Below are 19,104 nucleotides of genomic sequence, written 5' to 3'. Positions count from 1 at the left end.
GCGTTCGAGCCGGGCCATATAAGATGAGCTAATTGCAGCACACAAAAGTAGATTATTAATGTATAAATAATTAAATATTTGCTATTGTAGATTTAAAAATGGATTAATATTCATTTTATCAAAAACTTTTTTTACACAAAGTATTTATTTTAAAAAACATATTATTTAGCAATTCAGAAAACATACTCATGAAAGACAAGGAAGTAGCTGATCCGAACTGCCCAAAAGAACGCATCATAAGAATGCTCTGATTTGGCAATCATTTGAAACAGGACTTGCTAACTTATTGGTAATTTATTTGAATACTGCTTATCCACTAACTGTGCTAACCAAATTGGAACTGATTGGCTAATATATTTTGCTACTATATATGACTATGCATTGTGATCAATAGATGCTCCAGAGAACCACACTTGTCTTTGCCTTCGGTATAGCCAAAATCTGGAATTGGGACATGCTTTTTTCCATATAAATTCTCTATGTGGACTCTGTTTTATACTGTTTTCGACAATTGGGATCTACTCATATTATCGAAGTCCCATATCCCATATACCCATACTGAGTGCCAGTTAATTCTATGGGCATGGCATTACTGTTCAATAATTCATAATTATTTTTAATTTATAATTAAGCTCTCCTCCAATTGCAATGCTGCTTCAACCGAATGATCTGGAGTAATTTCATTTTATGTGATTAGAAGGTAAACACAAAGGGCACTGCACTGATGCTTTTATTTTGTTTATGCAATATGCGTTAGATGGTTCTCAATCGGTTGGTCCGTTGGTTCGTCCATTCCTTTGAAGACTTGTGTTCACAACTTCCAGAGCTTGGCATTATCCAAACCAGATAGTTATCAATATCATGTCTACTTTTGATAGGATAATTAATAACAGGTTCAAAGTTCGAGCATACATTGTCAATTATTGTGTGCTCAACAAAGGAGGTCTAACTAACCTTGATTTGGTACTAACTATGCCCATGCATTTTTAGAGACAAAGGCATAGAGCCATACAATAAAATGTATAGGGGATAAAGAGTACGGTCGTTTTGTTTAAAACTACTTTGTTCGAAATAGTATTAGGTAATGGAACATTGCAAACTTTGTAACGGTCCAAGAAAATTAAAGCATCAGCTAAAAAGAAAGCAAGGGTTGGGAAGCAAAGATGGTTGGTGCCTTGAATTATTGTTGTAGGCCGGGTAAGGGACAGCCAATGCAGCCGCTTGCTGATTTGGGTTGTTCACATCTAATCTGGATAGTCTCAGCATCTTTCCTGCTCATAATTAATAGTTTCATTAGTTTCATATGATTAGCTACGTCGTACTTGTTCCCAAAAGAAAACAGAACTCCGTGCTAGGAGACGTGAATACACCTGATGAATGGTAGTGCTCAGATTTGGGAAACCTCTCACGTGAATGCTACTCATACATTGCACTGCTCCTACATTTTTATGACTTATCCAACACATTCTTCTCCCACTATTAACACATTTTATCGGTTGTTTCTGAAAAATAAACGTTTTGCTTGATACCCTGATACAATGAAAAAGTGAAACTTTCGAGAAAGAGTAATTTTACCATATTTAAAAAAGTACTAAGTGTAAAATTTGGTACCTCCATGTATTACCTCGAGATACCAAAAAATATTTAGTGTAAAATTTAGTTGATTGTGTTGCGTAACAAAATCTCATTTCTTCTAATATATTAACGTGTAATTCTTTTGCGCGTTCGAAAAGATGTAAATTTAGGTATCTAGAAGTACCCATAAAATTTCTCTTTGGGAAAACTAGCCCATACACACGCAACTGCACTGAGCAAACCTTTACTGAGCTTTATATCGGGGATCTTGAAAAGATGCTCGAGCGACTCGTCTTTTATCACCAAACCATTATGGTGTTGTCAAAACTTGAAAAGCTATGCTAGCTTTCTCTCTCGCGCTGGATATTTGATTATTTGGGTTTCGGCTCACTTTTAATTTCTTCCTGCCGTGTTGGCACCAATCAGCCAACTACCTGGTTGTTCCACGTCAACGCTCTCATATATCCTTTGCCACAGTGACAATTCGACAAATTGATTGGGCATGTACACGGACGACGATCCTGTGCAGTAGTACTATACCTTCTATCCACTATTAATTTATTTAATCAAACGGCCGTAAAATATTTTGAGATTCGAACCATATTTAGTTTCTGTTTCGCATATTCAGAAATTTGAGATTTACAGTTGTCATGTATACTTGTCAAGTAAAATTAAAATTAGTTTTGATACATCTTAGTGTCATGTATTTACTTTGAATTTTCAGAGATGTCATTAATAAGTCAAATTTAAATAGAAATCATTGACATATTGGTCCATACTAATGTGCTAGAGTGTTATCATCTTTGTATACACTATTTTTTTTTTTTTGCATGCGTGGTTAGATTGAATGGATAATTGTGGACACGAGTTCTTTTCTGTGGTCTATTAATAGGGAGGAGGAAATATATGTTTTGTTATATAACGCAAATAAAAAAATTAATGGTCTAGATTTTGAATTTGTTGTTAGGTTTAAGGAAGAGCACTTTAAAAGAGCTCGAGCGACTACCATTTCATATTAGGAGAAACAGGCTCAAGTTTTTTTTTTTTTTGGTACAGAAGCCGTAAAAGAGAAAAGAGAAGAAAAAAAAAACAACTTCGGGCCAAAACTACATACTCAAGTTTTTTTAGGTACAGTCTACAGTAGGAGCAATTGTTCAGGAATATGTATATGCATGGGAGCATATCATGGATGTCTAAACTCAACAATCTTTTTTTAAGGCAAAATTGGTTATATAGCATCGAAAGTTCACGTTTTTGGTTTTATAGCACCGAAAGTTACCGGTTCACTTTAATAGCACCTAAAGTTCACCATGTTTTCATTTTTAACACTTCCGTCAATTCTCGATCGTTTTCCGTCCGTATTGATCGTTATTGATCCAGCCACACACACGATATGACGTTTCTACTCCTCATAAGTACAAGTATAATGCATATCAATGAGGGGTAGAAATGTCATATCGTGTGTGTGGCTGGATCAATAACGATCAAAACGGACGGAAAAATTGACGGAAGTGCTAAAAATGGGAACAGGGTGAACTTTGGGTACTATTAAAGTGAACCGGTAACTTTCGATGCTATAAAACAAAAAACGTGAACTTTTGATGCTATATAACCAATTTTGCCTTTTTTTTTTCTCTGTCATGCCTTCTTACGTTTGTTCGACCTGCTTAACTGTCAATTTCATAATCAGCCAGCGAATTTATCTGGTATGGAAATTTTCTGTGCAATCTATCTGTTTCTTTTAGAATGTCAATTTATCTGTTAAGAGGTCATTTTCTCCTCATACATTTTCTCTCTCTGCTGGATGCGACCTTCACACACTCTCTTTTGAGCTTAAACTATGTGCCATTGTGCCCCTAGTTGATTTGGACTGTTAGAATGTTTGCATCATGTTTAGGTCCCACACAAGCAAGCATAGTTAAGTGTAAACCTGTTTAAGACAAAAATATGTATGCAACATATATTTGAATTAAAATTAGGAGCTAGGCTGGGGGTTAGGAACTTAGGATAGGATTTGGGACACACCAACCCATGGATGATTTGGAGCCAATGTATGCAACCACTGTGATGAGACAAAAGCATAGGAACACCACACCATGCAACTCCCCAACTCCTAATCATAACCATTAGGTGTGTGGTCGATTTTTAGTAGTAGTTGACCTCAAGATGCTTCTTCTCCCTTTCTTTTGCTAACCTAATGCAAAGCCCCAAAAACCCTAATGGAAAAGACTAATTAAACAGAACTAAACGAATCATCGAATGCTTTATCAATCAAAGTATACATGTGTATATATATTACTGTATTGTATATGGGAATATGAATTTGATCTCCGATACGATAGGCGTCTCTTTCCGACACCTTTTTTTAAAGATGGTCTCTTTCTCAATTAGCTACGTTTTTCCCATGCATGAAATGAACGTTCCAACATCTTCCCGTTAGGCCGAACGGATCGAAAAGGGTTTCGAACCGATTGAAAATGAAAACCCTTGTTGCCATTCAATACTACACTGCTGATTTACACTGATGTGCAAACCTATTTAATTGTTTTTTTTCGGTGCAAATGCATCGGTCATTCTCATTCCATCATTTGACTAATTTGTACTTTCTTTTCATCTATACATCTTCCTTTGCAGGCTCGTTCTTATAATAAAAAAATAAAAACGTTAATTAATTTCAGTGTCAATAACAATCCTGCATGACAGACTCGTGTGTGTCCTTTTGTCGTGCTAACTGCAGAGTTATTTAGACATGTAAGACAGACACAAAACCTGCAGCACAAGCAAGCATAAAACGAAAACCCCGGACTTATTAGCCAGGCTACTTCCTAATTCTCCTTTTCTTTTCTTTTCCTTTTTTTTTTTGGCCTGGCCTACATGGAATTAATCATGCAGACGGCCATGGCTGGCCACACCTGTACCTTCTGTGTACCCGTGGCCACTGGCTTCTACTACTGACTCGCTGGCCCCACTCCCCCTCCCAACAGTGACTGCAAGTGGGCCCAGCCACACGAATCCTCCGACCTACTCCATATATACTGCTCTCTCCAACCAACAACACGTCTCCCGCTCCCGCCATCTTCCTCTTCACCGCGAAAAGAACCCCTCTCGACCTCGCAATCAAGCGTGCGCGCGCTCGCTCGCCATCCGCCATGGGAGAAGTCGCCGCGGAGCTCCTGTACGGCATGCCGGCGATGCCGCTTTCATGGCCGGGGCCCGACGGAATCGGCGGCGGCGGCGGCGGCGCCGAGGCCGCCGGCGGCTGCGGCGCCCTGCTCGCCGAGCTCAGGGTGAGGGTCGCCTCTCCTCGCCGGCGTCGAGCTGCGGGCGCGTACGCAAGCTGTGTGGTTTGGCTAGCTGACGGTGTGGAGGTTGGCTTTGGTTGCAGCAACTGTGGGGGGAGATAGGGAAGAGCAGGGAGGAGAGGGAGCGGACGGTGCGGGAGCTGGAGATGGAGTGCATGCGCGTGTACCGACGCAAGGTCGACGAGGCCACCGCCGAGCGGGCGTCGCTGCACCAGTCGCTCGCCGCCGGCGAGGCCGAGATCGCCGCGCTCACCGCCGCCCTCGGCGCCGACAGCAGCCCGCAGCTCAAGGTAACATTTGAACAGCCATATACTCTGTTTTAACATCACATACAAGCCGAAAATAATCAAAATGTTTACTTAGATTCAGTCTTTCAGAGCTTCACCCATGTCCATGTATGAATAGTGAGACTTTTTTCGGTGCTTGAGAAAGTACTTACCTCGAGATACCTGATATCCGAAAATATTAAGTTTTGGGGTAATTTTACCATCCTTGAGAAAATATCAGGAGATATTACATTTGTTGAAATTATAAGCACATAATGATTTAACTTATTCCATAAATAAATCATAACATTGCAGATGTAAACTAGATTGAACGCATCATTAGATCTACATATGTAAACTAAGCAATAAAATATGAACAGATCAAATATGCGCAACATGTCGAACACGTACCGAGGTGGCGGAAACACCAGTTGCTCGGCAGGAACTACTCACGGTTGCAAGCGTCGACGAAGGTGCGAAGCACGCGAGCGGAGAGGAAGGCGAGCCGTCGCGGACGAACAGGGAGCAGTCGCGCGAAGCGCTTCCCAAAAACCTTATTGCCGCCTTCTCCCGGTGCAGGACGTCGAAGGCAGAGGTTCCGGAGACCTGCTCTCCCGATCGCTAGTGCACGCCAGCGAGCGGGATGGAGTAGTCTACGAGCGATGGCGCAGTACAGAGTAGGAGGCAAACCCTAGATTGATTTCGCGTGTGTTGCGTGAAGGCGGCGGCTCGGTTTATATAAAGATAGATCGCCTGATCAGGGCGCCCGCGTAAACCGAACCGGATAATTCGCGCGTAACCTATCCGGATTCCATGCCGTTTTCATGTACCGGATTTTTCGGAATATTTCCAAAACAAAACAAATCCGAATTTCTCGTAGCAAAACAAAACTGCAAAAGGTCGCGCGTAACCTATCCGGATTCCATGCCGTTTTCATGTACCGGATTTTTCGAAATATTTCCAAAACAAAACAAATCCGAATTTCTCGTAGCAAAACAAAACTGCAAAAGGAGGCTGCATCTGCGCAAGGGTGAGGAGCCAATTTTGCGGACCGTTCGACGCGTAATGTCGTGCACGCGCGCCGCCTGCCCTGCCAGGCCAAGCAAGCGCGCGTGTGTTTCCCCTCTTCTCTCCACCACACATGCTTCAAGTGGCTAGAAGGACATCCTCCCTTTTAAGGAGGTCTCCCTCTCCTAGAATAAGCAAGGTGGTACTAAACTCCACATACATGCCATCCCATGAGGTGGGCTTTTGTGATTTTCCAAAAAATTAATCTTCGAATGGGCCTTAGCCCATCTATTAATTCCAACAACATTTTCTAGCTTAAAAATTTAATACTTTCAGTAGTAAGTATCTCGAGGTACCAAAGTGTAAAATTTTAGGTACCTCGAGGTATTTCTCACGAACCGTAAAATTTCTCATTGTATCGCCTGCATGAATAATTTTCAGTTTCTAAACTACAACCATTAATTGTCTAGTGTTCCAAAAATCAGTACAAGTAGTACTAGGTAGAGCACCCGTTGTAATCAACAAAGACATTCAGGTTAACAAGTACATTGTAATTACAGCTATCAATTTGGCAGCGGAAATCATTTGTTTGGTGAAGTTAGCTTCTACCTGGATTACTAATTTCAGGCTGGTATACTATTGTGGTGTTTCCTTTAGGTGAACAAATGGACCATGTCGCTGAACGACCGGGTGTCAGCAGCAACAAACCTGCTGGAAGAGCTGAGGGCAATGAAAGCAGAACGGAGCAAACAGTTCACTGCCATCCGATCAGAAATCGACAAGATATCTACAGAAATCTCAGGGAGGAGCTACGGCTATGACAATTCCCCAAGAGCCAGTGAGTTCGATGAACATGATCTGACCATCAGGAGGCTCAACGAGTACAGAGCACGCCTGTCGAGTCTTCAGAAAGAGAAGGTACTGTAGCTCATCCTATTTTTTACAACAACACACGCCTCTGAAACTTCAGAATTTCAGTACTCTTTTCTTTTTATTTGGTTATAACTGATCTGAGGTATTTAGATGCAAAGAAACCATAACCAATGTCCTTTTCAAAAATGCCATCAGGTTGATTTTCAGGAGTAGGACAGGTACTAATTGAAATAATGCGTTTTAATCATGTTTCATCCATATATGAGTATGACAGACCTGCCAACAACTAGTTAGTAGGAAATCAGTTTAGGCCTTGTTCTGTATTTTCATGCCGTTGTGTTGGTTCACTTGTCCATTCAAATCTAGCCATTATTGCAGTGATTTGAAAAGCTAGCGAACATTCCGGGAGGATCTTATGATTCTGGAGTATGGACTGCCACGATTAAACCCAGATATCCACGAGCCATTCTCAAACTTAGCTGACATTAATTAATTAATCATTAATATGTATGAGAAGTGCTAGTATACTGATCACTGTCAGCATCAATCATCTTCGGCATCCCCTTTCACAATTAAAAGGAAAATCATCTGCGACATCTGCATTCGATAGTGACAATCTGACGGCATGATTCTGTCTGTGGCTGTGGCTGCAGTCTGACCGGCTTCACAGGGTTCTTGAGCACGTCACCGAGGTGCACTCCCTGTGCGACGTGCTCGGCGAGGACTTCATCGCCATCGTCAACGAGGTCCACCCGGGGCTGCACGAGACGGCGGATCCCGGCAAGCCCACCAGCATCAGCGACAGCACGCTGGCCAGCCTCTCCCAGGTCGTCGCGATGCTCACGTCGGAGAAGACCAAGCGAGCAGCCATGGTAGCTACTCCAGCTAGTAGCATCAGCCACTCTCATCCATGCTTTCTTGCTGCGATTTGGTTGATTTGCCAGACGGCCTGACACTGATCGGCACTTGTTCGTCGCAGCTGCGAGAGGCCGTGCTGCCACTGGTCGAGCTCTGGGACCTGATGGACTTGCCGGAGGAGGAGCGGCGGAGCTTCAGGAAGGCGACGGCCGTTCTGAGGCCGGCGAGGGAGGAGGCTCTGTCCTCCGGCGTGCTGTCCATCGCAACCATCAAGAAGGTACATTGCCATTGCTTGATTGATGCAGTATTTGCAGATTTGTATCTGCAGCGTCAGTACTGATCAGCTCACTGTCTCGCCTGCATTGTTCAGACGGAGGAGGAGGTCGAGAGGTTGACGAGGCTCAAGGCTGGCCGGATGAAGGAGCTCGTGCTCAAGAGGAGGTTGGAGCTGGAGAGCATCTGCAGGAGCATGCACGTCGAGCCTGACACCAGCACTGTGCCGGAGAAGTCCATCGCGTTGATTGATTCTGGTAAGAAGTTCAGAGTTCAGACCAGCTAGCTCTTTGTTCACTTACTGACGAGATGTATGTCAGATGGGAGATGATTTTTAACCATGTTTCTGTTGTTAATGTCATCTTGTTAGGCCTTGTGAATCCTTCTGAGCTCATGGCCAGCATCGACGAGCAGATCGCGAAGGCGAAGGAGGAGCAGCAGTCCAGGAAAGAAATCATGGACAAGATCAACAAGTGGCTGCTGGCGTGTGAGGAAGAGAAATGGCTCGAGGAGTACAATTTGGTAAGGCCAATTGCTACAAATGTGAATTGAATGCATTGACCAATATCTTCTTCGACCTGAAGATAGCTGAAAACAAGTGATCTATGGTCTCAGGACGAGAACAGATTCAATACTGGAAGAATAGCGCGTCTGAACCTGAAACGCGCCGAAAAGGCAAGGCTTATCATCAACAAGATTCCAGGTACATTTAAAAAAAACATCTCAATTAACCCCTTTCTTGAATCAGATATTTAACTGAGAAGATGTTTGGGGGTTGAAATAGTCCATTGATGATTATTAATCCACAGCAATGATCGACCACCTGATGAGTCGAACACTAGTCTGGGAGACCGAAAGAAACAAGCCTTTTCTGTTTGACGGGGTAAGCTTTTCTCTCCACCCTAGTACACAAACATCAGGATTGACATATCATAGGCATAGGCACGTAGCAGCTGATGAAATTGTTTCATTTCTTGTCATGTGAAGGCTCGCTTGGTCGCCGTGTTGGAAGAGCACAAGCAAGCCAGGCTGAGGCAGGAAGAAGAGAGGAGGCGCCTCCGGGTAATTACAATCTTACTGGGCCTCTTTTCAATGGGCCAAATTCAGGCCCATACCCCTGTATAGGCTGAGAATTTGGACTATGAACTCCTTTCGATCTTTTATGAGCATTTAACAGTTTCGCGTGAAATTTTACCAAACAATTCTGCGTTTTATACGAACTCACTGGAATTAAAATTGCATTGATGCAGGAGCAGAAGAAGCTGCGCACTCTGTTCAGCGAGAAAGAGGCGATGCCTCACCTGAAAAGGCCCGGCAGCAGCTTCGGCAGGGCGACGGAGCCGTGCAACATGAGCCGGAAGAGGGTCGACGCCGCGCCGCCGTCGGTGCGCAGCAGCAGCGGGTCCAGCGGGAGCAGCGGCGGCGGCGCGGCTGATCCCTTCAGGCCGCGGTCGTCGGCGGCGGCCGGATCGGGCGCGGGGCACTGCGGCGAGTTCTTCAGGAGCGGCGGTGCGAGGCGGCTGTCGGCGGCGGCGCCGTTCAACTACGTCGCCGTGTCCAAGGGCGGCGGCGGCGGCGGCGGTTTGTCGTCGTCGATGATGTCATGAAGCGCGTAGCTAGGTGGGCCCGTGTAGATAACACGACACTAGCTAGCTGTCCTGAAACACATGCACTTTTATTCCCTTTTGTACCGCTCGGAAGCTTCTAGAAGGTTCGTTTGTGACGGCGGATTTGATTATTGGTTTATTTCAGAATGCTGTACCGGATACGGTTAGTACAACGTACGGTGTATATATATGCGCTATGTATAGTAATTGAAGTACTCTATGTGGGTAATGGAGAGAGGTGGTTATGTCCTTATCATATCTATCATAAAATGGGATCAATTAATTGCATCCTAGTTGGTGCGAAGGCCGGGGTTCCAATGGCCGTGATCACGGGCCACGGCACGCGCACCGCCCCATGGTGCTGAGGCGGATGGCATCCGCCTGCTTTGGACTCCCCTACGGCGAGGCATTTGGGTCATATGACCCCAATGATTTCTTACCAATCCTACTACTACTATACATTTGGTGTTGTAAATATGTTTTAATACCAGTATATATAAAGAGCGTATTATTTTTTGATATAATCTGCCGTGGCGATAGATTAGGATTTCCGTGGTAGGGTTATGGGGGAGAGGACTAGGCTTAGAGAGATGATCGTGGAAGTGACCTATCAGTGATGGGTAATATCGAGGAGGCAACGGTGCCGTTGGCTGGGTCAGGAGACAGGGTTGACGATGGAGTAAACGTGCGTTGATCAATTAGGTTGGAGAAGGTCAAAGGCGGGAGGGGAGACTGGTGGAACCATCGGCCGCAAGAGGTGTGGGTGACACAAGGAGGTTGAGCTCAATAGTGTTGTTGAGAGATCACATAGAGTGGCAACATGGTCCTTTCATGCCTCATGTGCGGGCGGTGTTGTAATTGGGGACGACAAGGTGGAGAGGGAGATGGGTTGTCAGTAGTGGGCTAGTAGCATATTGTATGGTAGTCCGCATATACGACATGCATATTGTGAGTGTTTGTGAACTAGCATTTGTTGACGCGAAAAACACACACTGGCCTGGGAGATCTACTTAGCTCCAGTGCAGGTCCAAAGGTTGATGATATGCGGACGTTCCAGTCAGTTTGATCCTGCAACTGACAAGATATGTAAACAGCAAATCAAATAGCCGATCCGCTGACAAGCCAATGGATTAATTAATTCCAGCCGATGCTGATACTAGTCGATTGCGATAGGGTTTTGAGCTATCGGCTATATGTCTAATGTAGATTCTGATACTTGAGTAAATAATGATATAAAGACAATCGACTGATGGTAATATAGTATCACAATAATATAATCCATTATAAACCAATCGATTGCGATAGGATTTTGAGCTATCGGCTATATGTCTAATGTAGATTCTAATACTTGAGTAAATAATGATATAAAGTCAATCGACTGATGGTAATATAGTATCACAATAATATAATCCAGTATAAATCAATCGGCTAGCAGTATGATATAATAGAACAAGTATTGATCCGAAGGTTAAAGCGTACATCGACTGGAGATCCGATGTCATAAAATCCACAAGATTAGATAAAGAATAGAGTCTTTGTTGTCATCGACTAAATCCAATCTATAAGCAATCCTTGTAAGCCGATGCAACCTCTAGATACCTCATCAGCTAAAACCCCGATGAAACCCTTATTGGCAGTTAAAAAGCATGCTAGGATTATGGTTCTAAGTACAACTTAGTAGATCAAACTTAACTGATGCAGCACTAAATATGAAAAGAAACATAATATCTAGACAATCAAGCCATTGACTGATTTTCAAGGTGGTAGATGTCTAAGCTAATCTAATCTAGCAAGGCGATTTAGCTGATACCGGCAGAAACCCTAAAGCGAGAAGCAACCGATAGAGCTAAATCGGTATGCTAAGACTAGATTAATAGAGACATATGATAAATTGGTAGGTAAAAATATCAACCGAACTAGAGCAATCCAAGAGGTCGAATGTACTGATGCAGCCTTAAACGACGCCAGTGTAGGACACCAATGTACTGATGTAGCCAATACAATTGCCAGAGCCGGCGGAACGTAGGACTTACCCCTTCGCCGGAGATCGAAAACCGATGCAGTCCCGCGTCGGGTGCCAAGTTCCGCCGTGATAAGTAAAAACCTCAGTAAAGAGGGTGGCGATGCGCCGAGAGTAGTTATATTGATCGTGGAGATATCTTACAATAACCCCGGGTGTACATATTTATACCCATAGGGAGATAGTAGTCCTCGTAGGATAAGAAAGAAATTTTCCTAAAGATAAAAGAAAAACGTAACATTCTTATAGGACACTAAACACACTTTCCTAAAAATAAAAGAAAACTAACAAACTATTCCTAATTAATAGATAACTTGCCATGCTGCATTCTACTTAAACTCAGTTATTTCTGTATAATTTTTCTTTAATAGATTAACTTTCTTAATCGAATATAGCAGGAATCCGACTATTAGCGATGTGATACTCCGTTATTAATCCAATTATCGAGCTCGAGTGGGCCAATAGTTGTAGCCAACTAGCCATCACGTGCGAAGGTGTTGGTCAGGGTCAACGTTTGCGCTGAAAACCGCAAAATTTGAACGTTTTGACCTGGACCCAGGGCTTGTTCTGAGTCAGAATTCAAATTGTTTTCAGGAAATAAATTTTAAAGCAATCAAAATTTGATCGAATTTTGGCAAAAAACCGTCAGGCCAAATTTTGATGAAAACTGTCGCTCACAATGGCATGCGTCCTAACCCGACCCACAATGCCCACAAAAATAGATGTCATATGGGAGAAGCCACAACCAAAAAAATCTCATGGATAATATGATAAGAGTAGGCTTATAAATTCTATCATAGTCAACATTCGACGTGTCGGACTTATATATAACCAACACGACGTCGTACTACTGCTCGGTGGCCATGTCGTGTGCGGAGCATGCGTGATGCTCCACATACGGAGGACGGGAGGAGGCCAGTGATTGCGGCTTTATTTGTTGCCACGCCAGGCACCAGTCCGCAGCCATATCGTACGTACACGGCGTGCGCGGGGGTGGTTGCCGGGGTGGTGGTACGCGTGACGGCTGCAAAAACAAACGCGACGATGACTGAGTGCGCGCGCTGGATTTTGCCCGCGCTCTCCCACGATATGATAAAGGGCGCGCGGCGGCCGCAGCAGCCGGCAGGGGCGTAGCGAAGGGCAGAACGCCCCGGGGAACACCGGAACGGCGCATTCGGGGGGTGCGGACTGCGGGGTCACTTGTGTGCGTTCAGAGACCTGGATGGCATAGGCAAACAAGTCCTCTACTACTAGCTATTTATAATTACGAGTAGTGTTGTAGCGGTCAAATATATACGTGTCGCCGTGTGTCATCCCCACCGAAATGGTGCGGCGCTGGCGCTGGTGGCCAGCCGGCGCGCGATCGATCGACATACACAGGCGGTGAGATGGTGGGTTTATTGGTGGTAAGCGCCTTTAGCTAGCTATCGTGTAGAATATCGATCGTGTGCTCTGCCGTGGCGAACGCTAGCTAGCGGGGTAGTAGTGAGCTGAGAGCCGCGATCGCAGGAGGCCACAGCCCACAAACCTGGCGCGCGATAATAATATTGTGCGCCGGCTGGGCGGCGCTTGCACTATGGAGCGTGCACGCGCATGGTGCTGTCGGCCACATATATTCTTCCATATTGTTTTTTTCTCTGGACAGGTAATGCACTAGCTAATGAGGGTGGAGGTACCTAATTTTAGGATATTTAATTTGGAGTTTAGACTGCTGCTAAATGTGGTGTATCATGCATGTATGCACTGAGAGAGAAGGGCAAATGTAAAGTTGTAAACAGCATGCTGCAGGCAAAAATAACTTGGACAACAACTAAACGTAGTATTACACGATCGAGATATTATTCATTATTAGTGACCATTGACCCCCTGAAGCCGCGGAATGCATCCACGCCAAACTTACACACATGCAAATGAAACGATCCGTGCATATAAGTACAAGACGACTAAAACCAACACTGCTAATTAATTACGCATGCCTGCTGTCTGCACGAGCTTTAGCATTTCTCCCGTACGTGTATATAAACTGTATATGTGTATGCATGTCGATCTCTGGCTAATCGCGACGACGTCGACGGATGATCGAATCAATTAACTCAGGAGCAGTTGGCGCCGGCGGCGGAGGCGTTGCGGCCGCAGTAGTTGAGGACGAGGGGCACGTCGAGCGGCAGGTTGACGGGGATCCCCAGCACGCTGAGCCTGATGGCGGCGCAGAGGCACGCCGCGGCGTCGAGGTTCACGAGGCTCCCCAGCAGCGGGCAGCACTGCTGGCTCGCCGGCACGTTGATCTTCAGCTTCAGCAGCACCAGCACGTCGGCGCACACCTTCAGGTCGGCCAGCGCGCTCGTCGGGCACGGGTTCCCGCGCGTCGACGACGGCGGGCTCTGCTGCCCGCGCGCCACGCCGGCGTGCAGCGCCACCAGGTTCACGGCAAGGAAGATCGCGAGCAAACGACTCTTGGACGCCATCTTAATGTGTTGGATTGGATAGCTAGTGTGTGTGTGTAGCGATCTCTTCTCTTGTTGTGCGTTCTGTTGAGTGTGTATGTTTGTGTGCTTTGCCTGTCCTGTTTGTTGCTGGGATTATTGCGAGTATTTATAGATGCGTAACGATGCATGGTGGTGTGAGATTTTTTTGGGAACGTCTCATCGATCTCAGTTAGTGCGTGTGTGTACACAAAATTGGAGGCGACGGCAACGGTGTATGCAAACAACGATATCCATCCATCATACACCATGAGTTGCCCTTTTCATACAAGTCTATATCGATGTAGCTAGCGAGCCTTAAAAAAAAAATCAATCCAAAGCAAGAATCACGCGGCCCATGTATGTGTTGATTAGAAACCGGTTAAAAGCTTTACAACTCAACGAGCACTAAAATGTGCAGCCATGCATGCCAGAAGAGGGCCATGTATCTATATCCAATTTCATCCACAGCTTTATTTTCTGTTAGTGTTTGCAGGCATGCACGCCGCGTCGCTGCCACAGAAAACGTAACGCACGGTCCGTTCCGGAAGCAAAAACATTCTAGCCGACATCCTCCGGCCCGCGAGGCGCATGCAGCCGCGTAGTCGCCATTTGCTGGCTTGTCCGGGAGTTTCAAAAGGCGAATCGATTGCCACCCCACTCCACTGGTGGGATGGGATCGACCAAGCGCGACCAGGTAAAAACTCGCATGGAAAAGAAGTACGGAAGATTCGGCATGGGGTGATGGGGGCAATGAGAAATGGGAGCACCTTACACCTATACAACTTTTGAAAGTTAAGTTTTCTGAATAAAGAATTTTCAAATATAATATAGTGTAATTGTAGTGTAACTATATATACTTTATAACTTAGTATAGTTACATTTTAACTGGTATATAACACATATATAGGAAGTTAAAAGGAGGTACTAGCTTAGTTGATGTGGCACGTGCGTGTGAAGGTCAGTCAGGTCATGGGTTCATTCCATCTAGCAGTACACCACACCCCATCTGCATGAATTTTAAAGTAGATTCAACGATCCAAAATTTGAAAGTTTTGTCTCCAAAAGAAGATCCAAATATTCTTTTGCCCCCAAAAGACTGGTAGACAATTCAGTAGCAATTCCATGAGGCGAAAATTCGACAACACGTGGAATCGCCTTGCTTGGCCAAGTAATCCAGTGATCTAAAATTCAAAGTTTTCGTCCTAATAAATTGTCAATAGTTCAATAGCAATTTCGTGAGGGCGAAATTTGAGAACCCGTAGAATCGCCTTGCCTGGCCGAGTCACCTGAGCTTATTTCATTCCATGGCTTCGTGCTTAGATTTTGCAGCCGGAAATGCCCAGATGTATTAATATGGGCTATGGGCTGGGATAAGGTTTTGGTGTTTGAAACACGGGCTCATCCTGCTAATATGACATTTGGGGCCCTTCCTATCGGATTAGAATGCTCTGCAGTCGAAGTCACGTGACTTTGTCACTGACATGTGGGCCCAATGATCCCTAGGCCGACATATCAATGACAAAGGCACTGTGCATTTGCCTGTAGAGGATCTCAATCCCTTTGTTTTTGGGCCTAGGCTTCGGTTAGAAAGAGATGGAGTGAACACGTCTCTTCATCTTCTTCGTCTCTTACGCCACCGGTGAATGCCCTCCTTTCCGCTGTCGCTGCCATCCTCAAGGTGCTACCGTCGAGCTCACCCGGGGATTGCTACAGCCGAGCTCCTTGGCCGCGCCGCCATCGAGCTCCCTCATAGCCTCATAGGCGGTGTGCCTCCGTGCTACCCTAGGCCGCCCTAGTCGGTCCCAAGCTCCTCCCGCTGCATGCATGGGCTCTTCTTTTCTCCAGGTTGGTTGATGCTATTGGATTTGGGTGCATTTCTCAAAAGCGTGCAACAAAATGTTATTTGGAATTGATTTGATCTGGTTTACTTTTTGATGATTCTTGTCTATCCAAACTCAGGCATCAATTTGGGGCCCTGTTTCATTTCCACATGGATTTGAATTCGAAACTGTTTATTGAGTTGTTTCCAATTTCCTGCCTATTTTTACTTCTTGAGATCACTTGAAACTTTACTTTTTTCATTCCAAAATAAATAAATCAAACCTAGTATACAACATATCTGAGTATAATGGATTTAGAATCCTTAGTTAATTTGTTTGCAAGCCCAATTAACTTGCTATTAAGTTTAAGAAAATCACTTGGAATTCAAGGTACAAGCCTTCATTACTTCCCATTTTTTGGAATACCAATCCATTGGCTTATGTATACACTGGCAGGCCCGGAGTCTAAGTTCGTGCGAGTAAAGAAAGAGAGGAAGATCACAACAAACCACTCGATTGGACCCACATGTCAGTGGGTGAAACACTCATTCCTCTGGAGGCACAAGCATATGCTTCCAAAATATTGAGCAGCTTTTGGGCCCCACGCTGGGTCCCACTGCCTCCACATCACCTTCCTCCTCTGCTTCACATTTCCTCTCCAAGTAGCAGTGAATCAGTCACTCGCAGCCGCGAACCCATTGCCTTCTTGAGAGCACCGCCATTGTCACACCCACATAGCTCCACCTACGGGAGAGAGCCGGCTCGAGAGGAAGGGAGGAGACTGTACATGGAGATGGCAGATCGTCTCACTGAGGAGCAGATCGAGCAGTTGAAGGAGGTGTTCACCTTCTTCGATAAGAACAACGACTTTTTGTGCTGCTGCTGTGTCGTTTCTCGAGAGCGCTATCGTGGCGGTCAGTTTCGAGTTCTTCTTCTTGGGGGGGGGGGGGGGGTTGAGGAGGGGTGTTCTTGTGGTTGTTTCTGGAGCATTTTTCTTTGCTAGTACTAACCCTTTGCCTCATTGGAGCGTGTGCACTTGTTTTGTGTATGTTACGGTTGCTCTGTTTGATCGGTTAGCCTGTATTCGCCAGAATTGTTATGAGTGATGATGGTTGTTGCGTCTTCTTCCTGAATCAGTTTGTGATGTTTATTTCCTCGAGATGGATGGAGTCATGTAAGTAGAGAATATCCGTCAAGATTCTTTTTATGTATATACTGTTGATAGCTGTTAAATACCAAATCTACGCTGTCAATACCTACATAAATTTGAAAATATGAGACCTCCAACATAGTGGTAGGGTTTAATTCTAACAATTTCCACGAGTGTTAGTGTATATTTGGATGCGGGTGACAAACTACCAAACTTGAGATGATATATATAAAGAAGGGGAAGAATTACATTCATATCCAATACAATGGAGTCTTGGGCCCACAAACCCCCAAAAAATACATGTATTGGGCTCAACCGCCTTGCCAATGGACTAAGGACCCACATGTCAGGGCCCAAGAGTAAGGAGTGGGCCAGAGGGACCAACCAAGGGTCGCCCGACCCTAGGGGTCAGTCGACAGCCCAACTGGTCCAAAAATTATACGGGTCAGTAATTACCGACCTCCTAAGACGGTTGTGACCATTTCCTGCGCTCCAACCGTCATTAGGACGCATGGCAAGAGGAGGATGAAGATGCCCTTTGGATTACATTGAGCATCTCCAACCTTCCAAGCTTTCTCTCCCTATAAATACCCCTCTCCTCCTTCATTCACAATACACACCACGCTTGAGCTAAATTACAAGAGGCTCTTTATATCATTTATGTATACTTAGAATAGGGATAGAGTAAGGGAGAAATATTTAGAGTAAGGGAGAAATTCCAGAATTGTTAGTATTTTCCTCATCACTTTTGTAACTTGTCAATTACTTTGCTCTAATTGATATTATCTTGACCGAATAATTGAAATTTACATTGTGAGGCATATTTCTTAGTTAGTTCCTATTTAGTATACTGGAATATTATTCACTAAAAAAGTATTTACTTTAATGTTCGATCGGCATTAGAGTAATATTTAATAGTGTAGACGTGGTGTTTATATTGTTGAATACCAGTATTTGCTGCGTATCTCATAGTTCGTTAGAGGTTGGTGTGGAGGTGGTGACAACCCTTGAGATCACTATAGTCAACCCTGTCCGCGTACGGAGTAGAGCACAATCTCGTAGCAGCGAGCAGGCCAGTGCTGAAGTATTGCGATAGGATTAAAATTAATCTTTTTAAAGACCCTGTTCCTCACTAGAAAATCATCTCAACCCTTTGGCTATTTTTGCATGTGTCCTTGGATGATCATGTAGAAGAGTTAAGCACACATGTTCTTTGTGGATTTCGATACATTGAAATACTTCTGGGTGGAGTGCTACAATGGTATATCCATGCGCTCGAGGATTTTATATGTGAAAGTAAGAAATACCAACATATGTTGAGCTAGTACTTAGATTAATCTTCTCAAGATCACCTATCCACCTCAACTAGAAGAATACATCCGATGTATTCAGATTATCTGGAAAGAAAATAATCTCAATTCTCACACAAGAATGTATAATATGATTCAGAACTTTTTGTAATAGTAAAGAACTAAGAGAAGTGTTGAGCTCCTTGGGCCATAGCCACACTGAAGCTAAACTGAAACTCTATTATTTAACAGATTATATGGAAAGAAAATAATCTTAATTCTCACACAAGAATATGGTATAATGTGCTTCAGAACTTGTTGTCTATTTATGTATCATTACTAGTGAAGAACTGTTGAGCGCATTAGGCCAAAGCCACACTGAAGCTAAACTGAAGCTGGGAGGCTGATGCTGGAAACGAGGTTATTGATTTTCATGGCAGATAGTGGTTATTGATTTTCATTGCACACAGTTGGTTGAATGTATGGCTTATTCTTCTTCTCAAGTACTCCTCCTTGGCATAATTATTTTTCCACAGTTTATATATATTATAGTAAATTCTTGCTTTTTGAATATGTTATGTATCACTTCTATCACGTG

At 44.3% G+C, this 19,104-nt stretch overlaps 2 protein-coding genes across 3 annotated transcripts; one reads left to right on the top strand and one right to left on the bottom strand.

Moving 5' to 3' along the window:
* Positions 1–4,631: 4,631 nt before the first annotated feature.
* Positions 4,632–10,014, top strand: LOC127765837 (65-kDa microtubule-associated protein 7-like). 2 transcript variants are annotated; one of them, XM_052290796.1, is made up of 12 exons: positions 4,632–4,862; positions 4,961–5,167; positions 5,524–5,820; positions 6,809–7,069; positions 7,678–7,896; positions 8,004–8,159; positions 8,253–8,412; positions 8,526–8,677; positions 8,771–8,858; positions 8,965–9,038; positions 9,143–9,217; positions 9,406–10,014. In XM_052290796.1, exons 1-12 carry the CDS (start codon positions 4,725–4,727, stop codon positions 9,760–9,762), a joined length of 2,184 nt encoding a protein of 727 aa, XP_052146756.1. In that variant the 5' UTR covers positions 4,632–4,724; the 3' UTR covers positions 9,763–10,014. The 2 variants fall into 2 exon arrangements, with proteins under 2 accessions (XP_052146756.1, XP_052146757.1); XM_052290797.1 differs by lacking the exon at positions 5,524–5,820 and having other exon boundaries at positions 4,636–4,862.
* Positions 10,015–13,599: 3,585 nt separating this feature from the next.
* Positions 13,600–14,359, bottom strand: LOC127767636 (cortical cell-delineating protein-like). The gene has a single exon (XM_052293036.1). It carries the CDS (start codon positions 14,245–14,247, stop codon positions 13,876–13,878), a length of 372 nt encoding a protein of 123 aa, XP_052148996.1. The 5' UTR covers positions 14,248–14,359; the 3' UTR covers positions 13,600–13,875.
* Between the last annotated feature and the right edge of the window lie 4,745 nt (positions 14,360–19,104).

Source organism: Oryza glaberrima, chromosome 3 (genome assembly GCF_000147395.1).
Source record: "Oryza glaberrima chromosome 3, OglaRS2, whole genome shotgun sequence".
In the NCBI taxonomy this organism is placed as follows: domain Eukaryota; kingdom Viridiplantae; phylum Streptophyta; class Magnoliopsida; order Poales; family Poaceae; genus Oryza; species Oryza glaberrima.
Note: the sequence above shows the minus strand (reverse complement) of the source record. Positions and strands in the feature narration are given on the sequence as shown.